The sequence below is a fragment of the Brienomyrus brachyistius genome, unplaced genomic scaffold (genome assembly GCF_023856365.1).
Source record: "Brienomyrus brachyistius isolate T26 unplaced genomic scaffold, BBRACH_0.4 scaffold53, whole genome shotgun sequence".
Lineage (NCBI taxonomy): Eukaryota > Metazoa > Chordata > Actinopteri > Osteoglossiformes > Mormyridae > Brienomyrus > Brienomyrus brachyistius.
The window spans coordinates 2230001-2251824 of NW_026042328.1; the positions used below are offsets into that span (position 1 = coordinate 2230001).

Genomic DNA, 21824 nt, shown 5'->3' on the forward strand with positions numbered 1-21824 from the left:
GCATACACACACACACATACACACACATGCACACACAGCACCATTAGAGCACGCAGACACACGCACACACATACACACACACACACAGCGCCATTAGAGCGCGCATACACACACACACATACACACACATGCACACACAGCGGCCTTAGAGCGCGCGTACACACACACATACACACACATGCACACACAGCGCCATTAGAGCGCGCATACACACACACACACACACATATACACACAGCATCGTTAGAGCACACATACACACACACATACACACACATGCACACACAGCGCCGTTAGAGCACGCATACACACACACACATACACACACACACACACAGCGCCATTAGAGCGCGCATACACACACACACATACACACAGCGCCCTTAGAGCGCGCATACACACACACACATACACACAGCGCCCTTAGAGCGCGCATACACACACACACACACACACACACATGCACACACAGCGCTGTTAGAGCGCGCATACACACACACACACAGCTCCCTTAGAGCGCGCATACACACACACAGCGCCCTTAGGGTGTGCGTACACACATACACACACAGCGCCATTAGAGCGCACGTACACACACACACACAGCGCCGTTAGGGTGCGCTTACACACACACACACATACACACACAGCGCCGTTAGAGTGTGCATTCACACACGCACACATACACACACAGCGCTGTTAGAGTGTGCATACACACACATACACACACAGCGGCGTTAGAGTGTGCATACACACACACACATACACACACACACATACACACAGTGCCATCAGAGCGCGCGTTCACACACACATACACACACAGCGCTGTTAGAGAGCGCGTACACACACACGCATACACACACATATACACACACACACACAGCACCGTTAGAGCGCGCGTACACACACACACACATACACACACAGCGCCGTTAGAGTGTGCATTCACACACACACACATACACACACAGCGCCGTTAGAGTGTGCATACACACACACATACACACAGTGCCATCAGAGCGCGTGTTCACACACACATACACACACAGCGCCATTAGAGCGCGCGTACACACACACACATACACACACAGCGCCATTAGAGCACGTACACACACACACATACACACACAGCGCCGTTAGAGTGCGCGCACACACACACACATACACACACAGCGCCATTAGAGCACGTACACACACACACACATACACACACAACGCCATTAGAGTGCGCGTACACACATACACACACAGTGCCGTGAGAGTGTGCATACACACACACACACATACACACACAGCGCCGTTAGAGTGTGCATACACACACACACATACACACAGTGCCATCAGAGCGCGTGTTCACACACACATACACACACAGCGCCATTAGAGCGCGCGTACACACACACACATACACACACAGCGCCGTTAGAGTGCGCGCACACACACACACACATACACACACAGCGCCATTAGCGCACATACACACACACACACATACACACACAGCGCCGTTAGAGTGTGCATACACACACACACATACACACAGTGCCATCAGAGCGCGTGTTCACACACACACACACACACAGCGCCGTTAGGGTGCGCGTACACACACACACACAGCGCCGTTAGAGCGTGCGTACACACACACATACACACACAGCGCCATTAGAGTGCGCGCACACACACACACACATACACACACAGCGCCATTAGAGTGCGCGCACACACACATACACACACAGCGCCATTAGACCGCGCATACACACACACACACAGCGCCATTAGAGTGCGCGTACACACACACACATACACACACAGGGCCGTTAGAGTGTGCATACGCACTCATACACACACAGCGCCGTTAGAGTGCGCGTACACACACACACACACACAGCGCCGTTAGGGTGCGCGTACACACACACACATACACACACAGCGCCGTTAGAGTGTGCATACACACACACACACACACACACAGCGCCATTAGAGCGCGCGTACAGACACACAGAGCCGTTAGAGCGCGCGTACAAACACATACACACAGCGCCGTTAGAGTGCGTGCACACACACACACACATACACACACAGCGCCATTAGAGGGCGCGTACACACACACACATACACACACAGCGCCATTAGAGTGCGCGCACACACACACACACATACACACACAGCGCCATTAGAGTGCACGCACAGACACACATACACACACAGCGCCATTAGAGTGCGCGCACACACACACACACACACACAGCGCCATTAGAGTGCGCGTACACACACACACACACACACACAGCGCCGTTAGTGTGCGCGTACACACACACACACACAGCGCCGTTAGGGTGCGCGTACACACACACACATACACACACAGCGCCGTTAGAGTGTGCATACACACACACACACATTCACACACACCGCCATTAGAGTGCGCGTACACACACACACACACACAGCGCCGTTAGGGTGCGCGTACACACACACACACATAGCGCCGTTAGGGTGCGCGTACACACACACACATACACACACAGCTCCGTTAGAGTGTGCATACACACACACACACATACACACACAGCGCCATTAGAGTGCGCGTACACACACACACACTCAGCGCCGTTAGGGTGCACGTACACACACACACACATACACACACAGCGCCGTTAGAGTGTGCATACACACACACACACACACACACACAGCGCCGTTACAGCGCGCGTACACACACACATACAGCGCCGTTAGAGTGTGCATACACACACACACACATACACACAGCGCAATCAGAGCGCGCGTTCACACACACACACATACACACACACAGCACTGTTAGAGTGCGCGTACACACAGACACACAGCGCCATTAGAGCGTGCGTACACACACACACACAGACACACAGCGCTGTTAGAATGCGCGTACACACACAAATATACACACACAGCGCTGTTAGAGTGCGCGTACACACACACTCACACATACACACACAGCGCCATTAGAGTGCACGCACACACACACACACATACACACACAGCGCCATTAGAGTGCACACACACACACACATACACACACAGCGCCATTAGAGTGCACGCACACACACATACACACACAGCGCCATTAGAGTGCACGCACACACACACATACACACACAGTGCCATTAGAGTGCACGCACACACACACACACATACACACACAGCGCCATTAGAGTGCACGCACACACACACATACACACACAGCGCCATTAGAGTGCACGCACACACACACACACACACACACATACACACACAGCGCCATTAGAGTGCACGCACGCACACACACACACACACACACACAGCGCCATTAGAGCGCACGTACACACACACACACAGCGCCGTTAGGGTGCGCGTACACACACACACACACATACACACACAGCGCCGTTAGAGTGTGCATACACACACACACACACACACATACACACACAGTGCCATTAGAGCGCGCGTACACACACACATACACACAGCGCCATCAGAGCGCGCGTACACACACACACACATACACACACAGCGCCATTAGAGTCCACACACACACACACATACACACACAGCGCCATTAGAGTGCACGCACACACACATACACACACACACAGCGCCATTAGAGTGCACGCACACACACACATACACACACAGTGCCATTAGAGTGCACGCACACACACACACACATACACACACAGCGCCATTAGAGTGCACGCACACACACACATACACACACAGCGCCATTAGAGTGCACGCACGCACACACACACACACACACACAGCGCCATTAGAGCGCACGTACACACACACACACAGCACCCTTAGAGCGCGCATACACACACACATACACACACATGCACACACAGCGCCATTAGAGCACGCATACACACATACACACATACACACAGCGCCCTTAGAGCGCGCGTACACACACACACATACACACACATGCACACACAGCGCCATTAGAGCACGCATACACACACACACACACATACACACACAGCGCCATTAGAGCGCGCATACACACACACACATACACACACATGCACACACAGCGCCCTTAGAGCGCGCGTACACACACACATACACACACATGCACACACAGCGCCATTAGAGCGCGCATACACACACACACACACATATACACACAGCATCGTTAGAGCACGCATACACACACACACATACACACACATGCACACACAGTGCCGTTAGAGCACGCATACACATAGACACACATACACACAGCGCCCTTAGAACGCGCATACACACACACACACACACACACACACACACATGCACACACAGCGCTGTTAGAGCGTGGAAACACACACACACACAGCGCCCTTAGAGCGCGCATACACACACACAGCACCGTTAGAGCGCGCGAACACACATACACACATACACACACAGCGCCGTTAGAGCGCGCATACACACACACACACACACACACATGCACACACAGCGCTGTTAGAGCGCGCATACACACACACACACAGCGCCGTTAGAGTGCGCGTACACACATACACACATACACACACAGCGCCGTTAGGGTGCGCGTACACACATACACACACAGCGCCATTAGAGCGCACGTACACACACACACACACACAGCGCCGTTAGGGTGCGCGTACACACATACACACAGCGCCATTACAGTGCGCGTACACACATACACACATACACACACAGTGCCATTAGAGCGCACGTACACACACACACACACACAGCGCCGTTAGGGTGCGCGTACACACACACACACAACGCCATTAGAGTGCGCGTACACACATACACACATACACACACAGCGCCGTTAGGGTGCGCGTACACACATACACATACACACAGCGCCCTTAGAGCGCGCATACACACACACACACACACACACATGCACACACAGCGCTGTTAGAGCGCGCATACACACACACACACAGCGCCCTTAGAGCGCGCGTACACACACACACACACAACGCCGTTAGAGCGCGCGTACACACATACACACATACACACACAGCGCCGTTAGAGCGCGCATACACACACATGCACACACAGCGCTGTTAGAGCGCGCATACACACACACACAGCGCCCTTAGAGCGCGCATACACACACACAGCGCCGTTAGAGCGCGCGTACACACAAACACACATACACACACAGTGCTATTAGAGCGCACGTACACACACACACACACAGCGCCCTTAGAGCGCGCATACACACACACAGCGCCGTTAGAGTGCGCGTACACACATACACACATACACACAGCGCCGTTAGGGTGCGCGTACACACACACACACAGCGCCGTTAGAGTGCGCGTACACACATACACACACACACACAGCGCCGTTAGAGTGCGCGTACACACATATACACATACACACAGCGCCGTTAGGGTGCGCGTACACACACACACACAGCGCCGTTAGAGTGCGCGTACACACGTACACACACACACACAGCGCCGTTAGGGTGCGCGTACACACACACACACAGCGCCGTTAGGGTGCGCGTACACACATACACACACACAGCGCCGTTAGGGTGCGCGTACACACATACACACACACACACAGCGCCGTTAGCGTGCGCGTACACACATACACACACAGCGCCGTTAGAGTGCGCGTACACACATACACACATACACACACAGCGCCGTTAGGGTGCGCGTACACACATACACACATACACACACAGCGCCATTAGGGTGCGCGTACACACACACACACACACACATACACACACAGCGCCGTTAGGGTGCGCGTACACACAAACACAGCGCCGTTAGAGTGCGCGTACACACATACACACGTACACACACAGCGCCGTTAGAGCGCACGTACACACACACACACACACAGCGCCGTTAGGGTGCGCGTACACACATACACACACAGTGCCATTAGAGCGCACGTACACACACACACACACACAGCGCCGTTAGGGTGCGCGTACACACACACACACAGCGCCATTAGAGCGCGCGTACACACACACACACAGCGCCGTTAGAGCGCGCGTACAAACACACACACATACACACACAGCGCCGTTAGAGTGTGCATACACACACACACACATGCACACACAGCGCCGTTAGAGTGTGCATACACACACACACATACACACACAGCGCTGTTAGAGAGCGCGTACACACACACGCACACACACACATATACACACACACACACAGCGCCGTTAGAGCGCGTACACACACACACACATACACACACAGCGCCGTTAGAGTGTGCATTCACACACACACACATACACACACAGCGCCGTTAGAGTGTGCATACACACACACACACATACACACACATGCACACACAGCGCCGTTAGAGCGCGCGTACACACACACACATACACACACATGCACACACAGCGCCATTAGAGCACGCATACACATACACACACAGCGCCGTTAGAGTGTGCATACACACACACACACATACACACACAGCGCCCTTAGAGCGCGCATACACACACACACATACACACACATGCACACACAGCGCCATTAGAGCACGCATACACACACACACACATACACACAGCGCCCTTAGAGCGCGCATACACACACAGACATACACACACATGCACACACAGCGCCGTTAGAGTGCGCGTACACACACACACATACATACAGCGCCCTTAGAGCGCGCATACACACACACACATACACACACATGCACACACAGCACCATTAGAGCACGCAGACACACGCACACACATACACACACACACACAGCGCCATTAGAGCGCGCATACACACACACACATACACACACATGCACACACAGCGGCCTTAGAGCGCGCGTACACACACACATACACACACATGCACACACAGCGCCATTACAGCGCGCATACACACACACACACACACATATACACACAGCATCGTTAGAGCACACATACACACACACATACACACACATGCACACACAGCGCCGTTAGAGCACGCATACACACACACACATACACACACACACACACAGCGCCATTAGAGCGCGCATACACACACACACATACACACAGCGCCCTTAGAGCGCGCATACACACACACACATACACACAGCGCCCTTAGAGCGCGCATACACACACACACACACACACACATGCACACACAGCGCTGTTAGAGCGCGCATACACACACACACACAGCTCCCTTAGAGCGCGCATACACACACACAGCGCCCTTAGGGTGTGCGTACACACATACACACACAGCGCCATTAGAGCGCACGTACACACACACACACAGCGCCGTTAGGGTGCGCTTACACACACACACACATACACACACAGCGCCGTTAGAGTGTGCATTCACACACGCACACATACACACACAGCGCTGTTAGAGTGTGCATACACACACATACACACACAGCGGCGTTAGAGTGTGCATACACACACACACATACACACACACACATACACACAGTGCCATCAGAGCGCGCGTTCACACACACATACACACTCAGCGCTGTTAGAGAGCGCGTACACACACACGCATACACACACATATACACACACACACACAGCACCGTTAGAGCGCGCGTACACACACACACACATACACACACAGCGCCGTTAGAGTGTGCATTCACACACACACACATACACACACAGCGCCGTTAGAGTGTGCATACACACACACATACACACAGTGCCATCAGAGCGCGTGTTCACACACACATACACACACAGCGCCATTAGAGCGCGCGTACACACACACACATACACACACAGCGCCATTAGAGCACGTACACACACACACATACACACACAGCGCCGTTAGAGTGCGCGCACACACACACACATACACACACAGCGCCATTAGAGCACGTACACACACACACACATACACACACAACGCCATTAGAGTGCGCGTACACACATACACACACAGTGCCGTGAGAGTGTGCATACACACACACACACATACACACACAGCGCCGTTAGAGTGTGCATACACACACACACATACACACAGTGCCATCAGAGCGCGTGTTCACACACACATACACACACAGCGCCATTAGAGCGCGCGTACACACACACACATACACACACAGCGCCGTTAGAGTGCGCGCACACACACACACACATACACACACAGCGCCATTAGCGCACATACACACACACACACATACACACACAGCGCCGTTAGAGTGTGCATACACACACACACATACACACAGTGCCATCAGAGCGCGTGTTCACACACACACACACACACAGCGCCGTTAGGGTGCGCGTACACACACACACACAGCGCCGTTAGAGCGTGCGTACACACACACATACACACACAGCGCCATTAGAGTGCGCGCACACACACACACACATACACACACAGCGCCATTAGAGTGCGCGCACACACACATACACACACAGCGCCATTAGACCGCGCATACACACACACACACAGCGCCATTAGAGTGCGCGTACACACACACACATACACACACAGGGCCGTTAGAGTGTGCATACGCACTCATACACACACAGCGCCGTTAGAGTGCGCGTACACACACACACACACACAGCGCCGTTAGGGTGCGCGTACACACACACACATACACACACAGCGCCGTTAGAGTGTGCATACACACACACACACACACACACAGCGCCATTAGAGCGCGCGTACAGACACACAGAGCCGTTAGAGCGCGCGTACAAACACATACACACAGCGCCGTTAGAGTGCGTGCACACACACACACACATACACACACAGCGCCATTAGAGGGCGCGTACACACACACACATACACACACAGCGCCATTAGAGTGCGCGCACACACACACACACATACACACACAGCGCCATTAGAGTGCACGCACAGACACACATACACACACAGCGCCATTAGAGTGCGCGCACACACACACACACACACACAGCGCCATTAGAGTGCGCGTACACACACACACACACACACAGCGCCGTTAGTGTGCGCGTACACACACACACACACAGCGCCGTTAGGGTGCGCGTACACACACACACATACACACACAGCGCCGTTAGAGTGTGCATACACACACACACACATTCACACACACCGCCATTAGAGTGCGCGTACACACACACACACACACAGCGCCGTTAGGGTGCGCGTACACACACACACACATAGCGCCGTTAGGGTGCGCGTACACACACACACATACACACACAGCTCCGTTAGAGTGTGCATACACACACACACACATACACACACAGCGCCATTAGAGTGCGCGTACACACACACACACTCAGCGCCGTTAGGGTGCACGTACACACACACACACATACACACACAGCGCCGTTAGAGTGTGCATACACACACACACACACACACACACACACACAGCGCCGTTACAGCGCGCGTACACACACACATACAGCGCCGTTAGAGTGTGCATACACACACACACACATACACACAGCGCAATCAGAGCGCGCGTTCACACACACACACATACACACACACAGCACTGTTAGAGTGCGCGTACACACAGACACACAGCGCCATTAGAGCGTGCGTACACACACACACACAGACACACAGCGCTGTTAGAATGCGCGTACACACACAAATATACACACACAGCGCTGTTAGAGTGCGCGTACACACACACTCACACATACACACACAGCGCCATTAGAGTGCACGCACACACACACACACATACACACACAGCGCCATTAGAGTGCACACACACACACACATACACACACAGCGCCATTAGAGTGCACGCACACACACATACACACACAGCGCCATTAGAGTGCACGCACACACACACATACACACACAGTGCCATTAGAGTGCACGCACACACACACACACATACACACACAGCGCCATTAGAGTGCACGCACACACACACATACACACACAGCGCCATTAGAGTGCACGCACACACACACACACATACACACACAGCGCCATTAGAGTGCACGCACGCACACACACACACACACACACACAGCGCCATTAGAGCGCACGTACACACACACACACAGCGCCGTTAGGGTGCGCGTACACACACACACACACATACACACACAGCGCCGTTAGAGTGTGCATACACACACACACACACACACATACACACACAGTGCCATTAGAGCGCGCGTACACACACACATACACACAGCGCCATCAGAGCGCGCGTACACACACACACACATACACACACAGCGCCATTAGAGTCCACACACACACACACATACACACACAGCGCCATTAGAGTGCACGCACACACACATACACACACACACAGCGCCATTAGAGTGCACGCACACACACACATACACACACAGTGCCATTAGAGTGCACGCACACACACACACACATACACACACAGCGCCATTAGAGTGCACGCACACACACACATACACACACAGCGCCATTAGAGTGCACGCACGCACACACACACACACACACACACACACACAGCGCCATTAGAGCGCACGTACACACACACACACAGCGCCGTTAGGGTGCGCGTACACACACACACACATACACACACAGCGCCGTTAGAGTGTGCATACACACACACACACATACACACACAGTGCCATTAGAGTGCACGCACACACACACACACACACACACATACACACACAGCGCCATTAGAGTGCACGCACGCACACACACACACACACACACACAGCGCCATTAGAGCGCACGTACACACACACACACAGCGCCGTTAGGGTGCGCGTACACACACACACACACATACACACACAGCGCCGTTAGAGTGTGCATACACACACACACACACACACAGTGCCATTAGAGCGCGCGTACACACACACATACACACAGCGCCATCAGAGCGCGCGTACACACACACACACATACACACACAGCGCCATTAGAGTCCACACACACACACACATACACACACAGCGCCATTAGAGTGCACGCACACACACATACACACACACACAGCGCCATTAGAGTGCACGCACACACACACATACACACACAGTGCCATTAGAGTGCACGCACACACACACACACATACACACACAGCGCCATTAGAGTGCACGCACACACACACACATACACACACAGCGCCATTAGAGTGCACGCACGCACACACACACACACACACACACACAGCGCCATTAGAGCGCACGTACACACACACACACAGCGCCGTTAGGGTGCGCGTACACACACACACACATACACACACAGCGCCGTTAGAGTGTGCATACACACACACACACACATACACACACAGTGCCATTAGAGCGCGCGTACACACACACATACACACAGCGCCATCAGAGCGCGCGTACACACACACACACATACACACACACAGCGCTGTTAGAGTGCGCGTACACACAGACACACATACACACAGCGCCATTAGAGCGTGCGTACACACACACACACATACACACAGCGCTGTTAGAGCATGCGTACGCACACACACACTCACAGCACCCTCTTAGAGCGTGCGTGCACACACACACATACACACACTCACAGAACCATGTTAGAGCACGCGTGCACACACACACAAATACTCTCAGCACCATTAGAGCGCTATGTATGAATGAATGTATGTATATATATATTAAAATAAATAAAATTAATTTTATTAATTAAATTTGTTTCATTAAATAACTATATAAAGAAATTAATAATGTACTATGTAGGTACTATATATACACATTTGTAGTATGTGCATGTATACAAACACACACACAGTACCTAAATAGTACTCATTCCTTTAAATGGCTATTTCATAAAAGAAATATAAAATTACTTAATAAACTAATAATTTTATTTACTTTAATCGAGTAAAATCAGGGCAGTAAAAAGATATAATTTAAAGTTTTTTGTTAAATGGTTATTATATACAGGGCAGCATGGTGGTGCAGTGGTTAGCACTGTCGCCTCACACCTCTGGGACCCGGGTTCGAGTCTCCGCCTGGGTCACATGTGTGCGGAGTTTGCATGTTCTCCCCGTGTCGTCGTGGGGTTTCCTCCGGGTACTCCGGTTTCCCCCCACAGTCCAAAAACATGCTGAGGCTAATTGGAGTTGCTGAATTGCCCGTAGGTGTGCATGTGTGAGTGAGTGGTGTGTGAGTGTGCCCTGCGATGGGCTGGCCCCCCATCCTGGGTTGTTCCCTGCCTCGTGCCCATTGATTCCAGGATAGGCTCCGGACCCCCCCGCGACCCAATAGGATACGCGGTTTGGAAAATGGATGGATGGATGGTTATTATATACATTGAGTGTCATTGTGTCGGTTATGTTCAGCTGCAGCAATAAAGTTAATTTATTTCATTTAATCCACCAGACTGTGGTTTCATTATGTTACTCAGTCATGCTTTGGGTGACGCTGAAGCAGGACATTAATAGGACAGAACAGAAAGACTTTATTGTCATTGTACAGGGAGGAAATACAGTAAATAGGCATAAATATATAAAATGTACATATACAGGGGAGGGGGAAAGCCCCCCCATCAGGATTACAGTTAGTTACACTTTAGTGAGAGAAAAACTTATTTCTGTCAAATATACATTTCAGAGTAAAAAGTACTAAAAAGGTTATAAAGCAGAGATTTGACCTTTTTGCCAGGAGAACCAGCAACACGTCACAGTAACACTATGGAGTCAGAAACAAAAAACCCTGGATAGAGGGACTCAGTGAATGAGGAGGTGAATCTGTACAGGGGGGTCAGTCCATCAGAGGAGACTCTGTAGAAGGACAGAGCACCAGCCCCCCAGTCCAGATACACTCCTACTCTGCGGGGGCCTGAGGGCCGTATGGGTATGAGAGTCTGTTTATCATTGTGCAGGACAGAGTAACTGTCAGATTTACAACACAGACACCATGACTTGTCATTGTTTCCAAGCCGACAGTCATCAATCCCTCCTTTCCTCTCGATCCCTTTATAAGTGACTCCTATCCGGGCTCCATATCCATCCCACTCAACCTCCCAGTAACAGCGGCCAGTCAGACTCTCTCTGCACAGAACTTGGGGGTCCCAGTTAAATCTCTCTGGATGATCAGGATATGGCTGCTCTGCCCCCCACACATGTGTCACCTTCCTGTTCCCCCCCGACAGAGACAGGTGTCTGTGTGCTGTGTTGGGGTCCAGCGTCAGCTGGCAGGAGTCTGTAGGCAGGAGGAAGAATTATTAATACCATCAGACCGCCTGTACTTTATGTTTCTGTACAATATAAAAACAGCGCAGCTTCCCCGAACGAAGCGGGAACCGAAGTTTATGAAATAGCTCAAGAAATGTCGGACGGCGCGCGACGCCGGCGGGAAGAGCCGCCAAAATGCGGCGCGAGCTAAACTAACAGCGTAATTACGGGTAAATAAAATTACAAAGCGGCGACATTCATCGGACATATTCATCACAAGCATATTTACCACAAAACGGCACCAGATATTAATACTAAACGTGAGTGTCTTTACTTTAAAATATAACCTTCCTTCAAACCGCACGCCTCTTCACAGCATCGCTGCCCGCAGACTGAGTCCGGCATCGGCGCCAGTTTAGAAGAGAGAGGTAAGGAGCATGATCTGATTACATCTGCCTGCAGACTCCGACAGAAGGGTCTCTACTGTGGGGCTGGAAACTCCACTCCTGCCCGGACACGACGCTACTAAAGAGAACTCAGTCGGCTGGATTATTTAAACTAGTTCCGATGTTGCGCTGACGTCATCTGCACCGCTATTGTGGAGTCATGTGATTCCGGCGCCCTCTAGTGGTGGTATATGCTACGTCATATGGAGCGATACGATATAATCCTAGTGGAGATGATGATAATAATAACAATAATAATAATAATAATGTAGTGTATATTATTGTAATATATTGTTATGGTTTATTATAAGTAATAATAATACTTATATGATGCTATAATTATATATAAAATGTTGAAATGTTTACATTATACAGACACATATATAACATATATATAAATTATATATACAACACAAATTATAATAATACTACAATAATTATTAACAATGATAATAATATCTCTATCCTATACTTTGGCTCTGTCTCTGAAGTTTATAGAACGTCATGTTCGGCCCAGCAGTGGAGGTCATGTGATTCCTGGTCCCACAGTGGAGACCCTCCTAGTGGAGAAGCCCAGTGTTCTGCAGCCAGACCATTCTCCCGGTTTGGGGGAGACTACAGGTGCCATCTTAGGACAAGACTAACGAATCTCAAAAAGACATAAGTAAACTCACCGCTTGTGCATGAAGAACAAATGCAAAGGATTTCTTTGTGAAATCAAACACACAGAACGATATCAGAACATATTTTAACCCTGTTACACTCCCACACAAGGACGATATAAGCAACTATAAAGTGTTTGTTTATACAAAAAAATGAATAAATAATATTCTTGGTGATGCCTGTTTTGTCTGTGGGCAGCACAGTGGTTAGTGCTGCTGCCTCATGGGAAGAAGGTCCTGGGTTTGGTCCCGTGTCCTTTCCGTGTGGAGTTCACATGCTCTGCCGTGTTCGCATGGGTTTCCTCCAACGGCCCCAAAGTGTGCAGGCCAGGCTGATTTGTAAGGCTAAATTGTGTGTGTGTGTGTCTCTGTGTGTTTGTGTATGTGTGTTTGTGTGTGTGTGTGTGTCTGTGTGTGTATGTGTGTGTGTGTGTGTTTGTGTGTGTGTTTGTGTGTGTGTTTGTGTGTGTGTGTGTGTGTGTGTGTGTGTGCACGTACCCTGTGGTGTGTTTGCACCTGCGCAGGGTTGGTTCCCGCCTGCCCCCCTTGTTCCTGGATAGGCTCTGGTCCCCCCTGTGACCCCAGTTGGGATTGAATGGTTACGGTCCTGGATGTTTTGTCAGTTTTGTTTATTCCCTTTGGATTCTGTCTAAACTGTCACACAGAGAAACTCACCTGAACACAAACATGGAAATCCATCTACATGCAGTGCAAAAGCCACACGATCACAACAACTGTGTGAGTACAATCATATTAATTGTATTAATGGTATTATTGATAAAAACATGCAAACACACTTACATTTCTGTACGCCTGGTCTGGTCCTGCACTGTCCACTATGGTCCACACTATAGGAAAAGCAGTATTTACAATTTTAGAATTAGAATGTAATGATCAGTGGTTATTGTTGACACACCACAGCACACAGTGCACAACAACAAAATGTGTCCTCTGCATTTAACCCATATGTGACATCATGACATAGCAGGGGGCAGCTAATTCAGCACCCAGGGAGCAGTGCTTGGGGGCGGCACCTTGCTCAGGGTACCTCAGTGGTGTCTTGCTGGTCAGGGATTCAAATTACAAGTGTGCTTCCCTAACCATTAAGCCATAACATAGTACTGCTGTATCCATTTATTTATTGGTGCCTCTTCTTCACATACATGCATAAGTATCTGTAGCATGTCAGACACACACTCTGTACTCACTTCAGCTTCTCCAGTTTACAGCTGGGATCCTCCAGTACAGCAGAGAGCAGCTTCACTCCTGAGTCTCCTGGGTGATTGTAGCTCAGGTCCAGCTCTCTCAGGCGTGAGGGGTTTGACCTCAGAACTGAAGCCAGGGAAGAACAGCCTTCTTCTGTGACTCTACAGCCTGACAGCCTGCAGAGAGACAGACAAAAGCTTCCAATAAATAATAATATCTCACCATTAAAAGTACTGCTTTTAAGCAAATATGTCTGGTCTAATAAATATTTCAATAATTGCAGTTTACAGCATGGAATACTGAGTAATACTGACCTCAGTATCTCCCATTTACAGTGTGGAATACTTTCTCACTTACCAGGTTAGTCAAATACCAGTGGCCTGAGGTTTAACCTGTGTGCCAGTTGCAGTGTCATTCTGAAAGACCAGTTTACCATTTCACCTGACAAATATGACTAACCATGGTATCCCCAGTTTACAGTGTGGAATTCCCAGTAATACTGACCTCAGTATCTCCAGTTTACAGTGTGAATCCCCCAGTCCAGCAGAGAGCAGCTTCATTCCTGAATCCTGCAGGTCATTGTTACTCAGGTCCAGCTCTCTCAGGGGTGAGGAGTTTGATCTGAGAGCTGAAGCCAGCGCCTCACAGCATTTCTTTGTGAGATTACAGCTGTTCAGCCTGCAAAAGGAGCCCTGTTATTATACACACAGACCAGTATATATCCTACACATCAGTGATCATAGTGGTACAAAGTATCCTGACTTATTTCAGCATAATAAGAGGGACAGACTACAGTTCAAAGAGAATTGGTGACATAGCAAGGCAGTACCTTAAATCACTACAGTTAGAAAAATTAAACATGATACATTTTTAATGCTGGCCAATCCTCTGATGGTCATCATGTTCCCTGTCATGATGAATACAGTGAACATTTTCATTTCAAAGCACAAATATCCTGAAAGGTTTTGTGTGCAGAATATTCGGGAACTGGATCAATCTACTCAGATGAGTAACTGTTGGAACAACACAGGATCTCCTGTAAATTTACTGTGTATTTTGGCCATTTTTTATACTTGTATGATCATTGACAGTGGGCAACTCTTTCATAGGTTAAAAGCCTATAGTTTTATTCAAACTACACATTTTTATAAGTCATACAGACCATATTCCCAATAATGTTCTGTATGTGTTATATTGCATTATCTTCCAGAGCCAGTTTGAATGAGGGCATGAGTGTGAATATGCTCTAAAATCCATTCAGTCACAGGTTCATTAAAATTTATCAGTTATTTTGCGTAGCTCTCTACGCAGCTCCATCATTCTGTTTAATGATCTTAAAGAGCCAGTTACCCTGAAACTAATATCGGCATAAGTATTTCCATAAAACTCTGACCAGCGCTGTGACACAGGGATCAGCACTACAGCCGACCATCTAGGGTGTCGGGTTCCGTTCCTTAAAGGGCCAGGTACCCTGAGACTCTTTAATATCCGTCGGAATGGTGCCCGATAAATGGTGTGGGTTATATAGAGAACTGGCGGATGTTCTGGGGTAGGCCAGGGCTTTTGAAGAGGGACAGTATTCACTCCTCGCGGGCTGGTGCCGACCTCCTGTCTAAAAGCATAGCTCGTAGTCTACAGGCAAATCGTTGACTAACTAGAGCCAAGTCCAGGCGGCAGGCAAACCGGCATAACCGACCGCCTGCTAGTCACTTAGAGTCGTCGCCTAGGGTTCATTTCATTGAGACTGTGTCTGCTCCCCGCGTCTTTAATCATGGAGGACTATTCCACCGTGGAGTGTGCCATAATAACTTAATTAAAATCACAATGAATTCATTACTAGAAAACACTTTTGATGCAATATTTAAACTTAATCTTGGACTTCTGAATATAAGATCACTGGCTCCTAAAGCACTATTAATAAATGAAATAATTACTGATTTTAGTCTTGGTGCCATATGCCTTACTGAGACCTGGCTTAAACCGGATGAATTCATGGCACTAAATGAATCTACTCCAGCGGAATACAGTTATAAGCATAACCCTCGACCAAATCGCAAAGGTGGTGGTGTTGCTGCAATTTTTCAGTCCAACTTAGGAGTGTCTGAGAAATGTGGTGTGAGTTTCAGCACATTTGAAACTCTTGTTCTTAGCCTTGCTGGCTCATCTCTTTGTAGTTCGTCACCCCAAATCACCATGTTTATTGTGTATAGACCGCCTGGGCCGTACAGTGATTTTCTTAAGGAATTTGCAGATTTTTTAACAAACCTGGTGGTCAGTACTGACAAAGCCGTTATTGTGGGTAATTTTAACATTCATATGGAGAAGGATAGTGATCCTTTAAAAATAGCGTTTGCAGCTATTCTTGACTCTGTAGGTGTATGTCAGAATGTAGTCGGGCCTACTCATGTCTGTAACCATACCCTTGATTTGATCATTAGTCATGGCATCCTGGTGGAACATGTGTCTATTATGCCACAGAGTCCTCTGCTCTCAGATCATTACTTGTTAACATTTGAAATCCAGTATAGCCTCCTGTTGACCACCACTCCAAAGTATAGAATCAGACTTTCTATTAAGGCACTAACTACAACAACATTTATGAAACAACTTCCACAGTCCTTTAGCCTTACATCTGAAGCATCGTGTGTAAATGAACTTGAACAGGCAACTTCAAACATGGAAAAATCCCTTCGCAGCACTCTAGATCTTGTGGCTCCACTTAGGAGTATAAAGCATAGCAATAACAAACCTGCCCCCTGGTACTCTGATCATACATGTGAACTCAAACAGGCATCACGCAAGCTAGAGCAAAAATGCCGCTCAACTAAAGTAGAAGTTTTCAAATCTGCCTTGTAAGACAGCCTCTCTAAATACAAACAAGCACTAGTGACTGCTCGGTCTGTGTATCTCTCCAGATTAATAGACATGAATAAAACCAATCCTAAATTCCTATTTGAATCCGTGGCTAGGATAACACAGAATTCCTCATTAAACTCGCAAGTCCCGCAAGCTCTTAAGAGTGATGACTTTCTTACATTTTTTAATGGTAAAATAACTAAGATTAGACAGACTATCCAGTGCACACCTTTACCTACTTACGGCTGCCTGCCTCCTTATGCTTACCAATAATGAGACCTTTGAATCATTCATTCCTATTACACACTCAGAACTTTTGAGTTTAATTTTCTCCTGTAAATCCTCTACTAGTTTTGTAGACCCAATTCCTACAAAATTCTTCAAGGAAATTACACCACAGATTGGTACTACCGTGTTAAATGTGTTAAACTCTTCTCTTAGGCTTGGCTATGTTCCAAAACCTTTTAAAATGGCTGTTATTAGACCCGTATTAAAGGAACCAAATCTTGAACCTAGAGTTTTAGGAAACTATAGACCTATCTCAAATTTTCCTTTTATTTCAAAGATCATGGAAAAGGTTATAGTTCATCAGTTGGCCTCTTTCCTACAAAAAAATAATACCAATGAATTATATCAGTCTGGCTTTAGACCAAACCATTGCACAGAACTTGCTCTAGTCAAGGTAATGAATGATTTACTTGTGGCTTCTGACCGTGGTTGTGTATCTCTGTTGATATTGCTAGATTTAACTGCAGCGTTCGATACCGTGGACCATAATATCCTCTTGGACCGGTTAGAAGGTGTAGTTGGCATTACAGGGACAGCACTTTCTTGGTTCCGCTCATATTTAACTGATCGCTATCAGTATGCCCATGTGAACAATGAATCATCCAAGGCCACAAAAGTTGAATATGGCGTCCCACAGGGATCAGTCCTGGGCCCGCAACTGTTTACCCTATACATGCTACCTTCATTGTTATGCAGATGATACACAGTTGTACATATTTGTTAACCCTGATGATATATCACTGCTATCTCGGTTAGAAGACTGTCTATTAGATATCCAGTGCTGGATGGCAAAAAAATTCCTTATGTTGAACACAGAAAAAACAGAAGTTTGGGTAATTGGTCCCAAGGCTGCAAGAAATAAGTTTCACCACCTCAACGTTGGTAGCCTTCCTACACAACCTAACACGGTGGTTAGAAATCTTGGCGTTCTTGTTGATTCAGATCTATGCTTTGATGTTCACATAAAAAAGTATTACTAGAACTATGTTTTATCATTTACGTAACATAGCAAAGCTTCGTAAGATGCTCTCATTTAATGATGCAGAAAAACTAATACATGCCTTCGTAAGCTGCAGACTGGATTACTGTAATGCCCTCCTATCGGGTTGCCCGTCTGGATCCTTGCATAAACTGCAGATGGTACAGAATGCTGCAGCCAGAGTTCTAACAAACGCTAAAAAATGTGATCATATTACACTGGTCATATCCTCTCTTCGTTGGCTGCCAGTTAAGTCTCGAATTGACTATAAAATACTGCTATTAACTTATAAAGCACTCAATGGCCTTGCACCAGAATACCTTAGTGATCTGCTGACCACATACAACCCTCCACGTTTGCTTCGCTCTCAAGCCATGGGATACCTGTTAGCACCTAAGGTAGAAAAAGCTACGGCAGGCTGCAGAACTTTCTCCTACAGAGCTCCTCAGCTATGAAATGGTCTTCCATTAGATGTGCGGGTTTCAGACAGACTCTCAATATTCAAGTCTAGACTAAAAACACACCTGTTTAGTTTAGCGTATAGGGACACTAGTTCTAGCTCTAGCTAACTCTTCACTCCCAGTCAGACCTGTAGTGTGAGGTGTAGAGCTGGGTGGGGATCGGTGCCATTGGCTTTGGATAAACTGGACTGTCAGTGCTGTCACTCTAGCTTCGCAATCCCTTGTGGAATTGGAGTACTGACTCCCCATGCCTGCATTCCCACTTGCCTCTCCCTCCTACTGATGCTGCCATAGCCATATCTGCCGGAGCTTGTACATTGGACTTAATATTGCACTCAGCTAACTGTTAGCACTGCCGATAGCCTCCTCTACTTTGACTAATTGTACATTTTATTTCCCATACTCCTCCTGGGGGGTGATGCCTGGAGACCTCAATCTATCAAGATGTCCAGCATACCCTACTACATCTGACGTCGCCACCACCAGTGACGTCCCTGCATCCAGCTCGCCCATCTGCCTGTGTTATCTTCAATGTCTGACTCACTGCCTTACCTCTAGTTGCCTGGTGATTGTAAGAAGACTCGGTACTGGCTTGTCATCTTCCCTGCTTTCCAGTTATTTCCCAAATCTTATGATAGGGACAATGTGACTTGACTCTTATTTGACTCTCCCTGCCGGCCCCTGGAGGATGGGCTCCCCCTTTGAGTCTGGTCCCTCCCAAGGTTTCTTCCTTCTTGGGAGTTTTTCCTTGCCACTGTCGCCTTTGGCTTGCTCACTGGGAGCTTTGAGTGCGGATGCTGTAAAGCGCTTTGAGAGAATGTAATGTTGTGATAATTAGCTATACAAAAATAAATTTGTTTGTTGTTGTTTGTATAAGTATTTCCATAAAGCTCTGAGCAGCGCTGTGACTGAGTGATCAGCACTACAGCCGACCATCTAGGGTGTCGGGTTCGGTTCCTTAAAGGGCCAGTTACCTGAGACTCTGTAATATCTGCATAAGTATTTCCATAAAGCTCTGAGCAGCGCTGTGACTCAGTGATCAGCACTACAGCCAACCATCTAGGGTGTCGGGTTCGGTTCCTTAAAGGGCCAGTTACCTTGAGAACCTTTAATATCTGCATAAGTATTTCAATAAAGCTCTCAGCAGCGCTGCGGCTCAGTGATCAACACTACAGCCGACCATATAGGGTGTCGGGTTCGGTTCCTTAAAGGGACAGTTACCCTGAGAACCTTTAATATCTGCATAAGTATTTCCATAAAGCTCTGAGCAGCGCTGTGACTCAGTGATCAGCACTACAGCCAACCATCTAGGGTGTCAGGTTCAGTTCCTGCCTGGGACATGTGTGTGTGTGTGTGTGTTTAAGTGGGATTTGAATGATGTCCAGAGGAGTTTATGTTTTTTAAATGACACCATAATTCCTGATCCTGTGTGTGAAATCATTATTTTCTGTATTTCTCTACCTGGGAACTTATGAAATCACCAAACACTAATTGCAGGACTACCAATCCTTTCAGATATGCTTTTAAAAGGAACATTCATTTAAAAGAAATATTTATGAACAGTGATTCTTCATTCATCCCCATGGTGAAATTGTTTTTTCACCTCCCATTCTGCTCAATGAGTCACACAGACACACAAAGGTGAGAGAAAGTTTGCGGTCACAGCACAGGGTCAGCCAGCATCCAGCGCCCCTACAGTTATTGGCATTAGGGATTTGCTCAAGGGCCCAGTGATGACATCACTCTGCCGGCCAGGAGGTCTGAACCAGTGACCTTCTACTCA

At 48.4% G+C, this 21824-nt stretch overlaps 1 protein-coding gene across 3 annotated transcripts in view; it reads right to left on the reverse strand.

Annotated features, from left to right (window-relative positions):
• The window catches only part of LOC125724015 (NACHT, LRR and PYD domains-containing protein 12-like), a 134520-nt gene that overhangs the window by 46404 nt on the left and 66292 nt on the right, over positions 1-21824 (reverse strand). For 2 of the 3 annotated variants that reach the window (XM_049000864.1, XM_049000863.1), the window contains exon 12: positions 15962-16135. In XM_049000864.1, coding sequence (XP_048856821.1) covers positions 15962-16135 — 174 coding nt within the window. Of the gene's footprint in view, positions 1-15459; positions 15634-15961; positions 16136-21824 lie in introns of all 3 variants that reach the window. The other variant, XM_049000862.1, reaches the window with a different exon arrangement.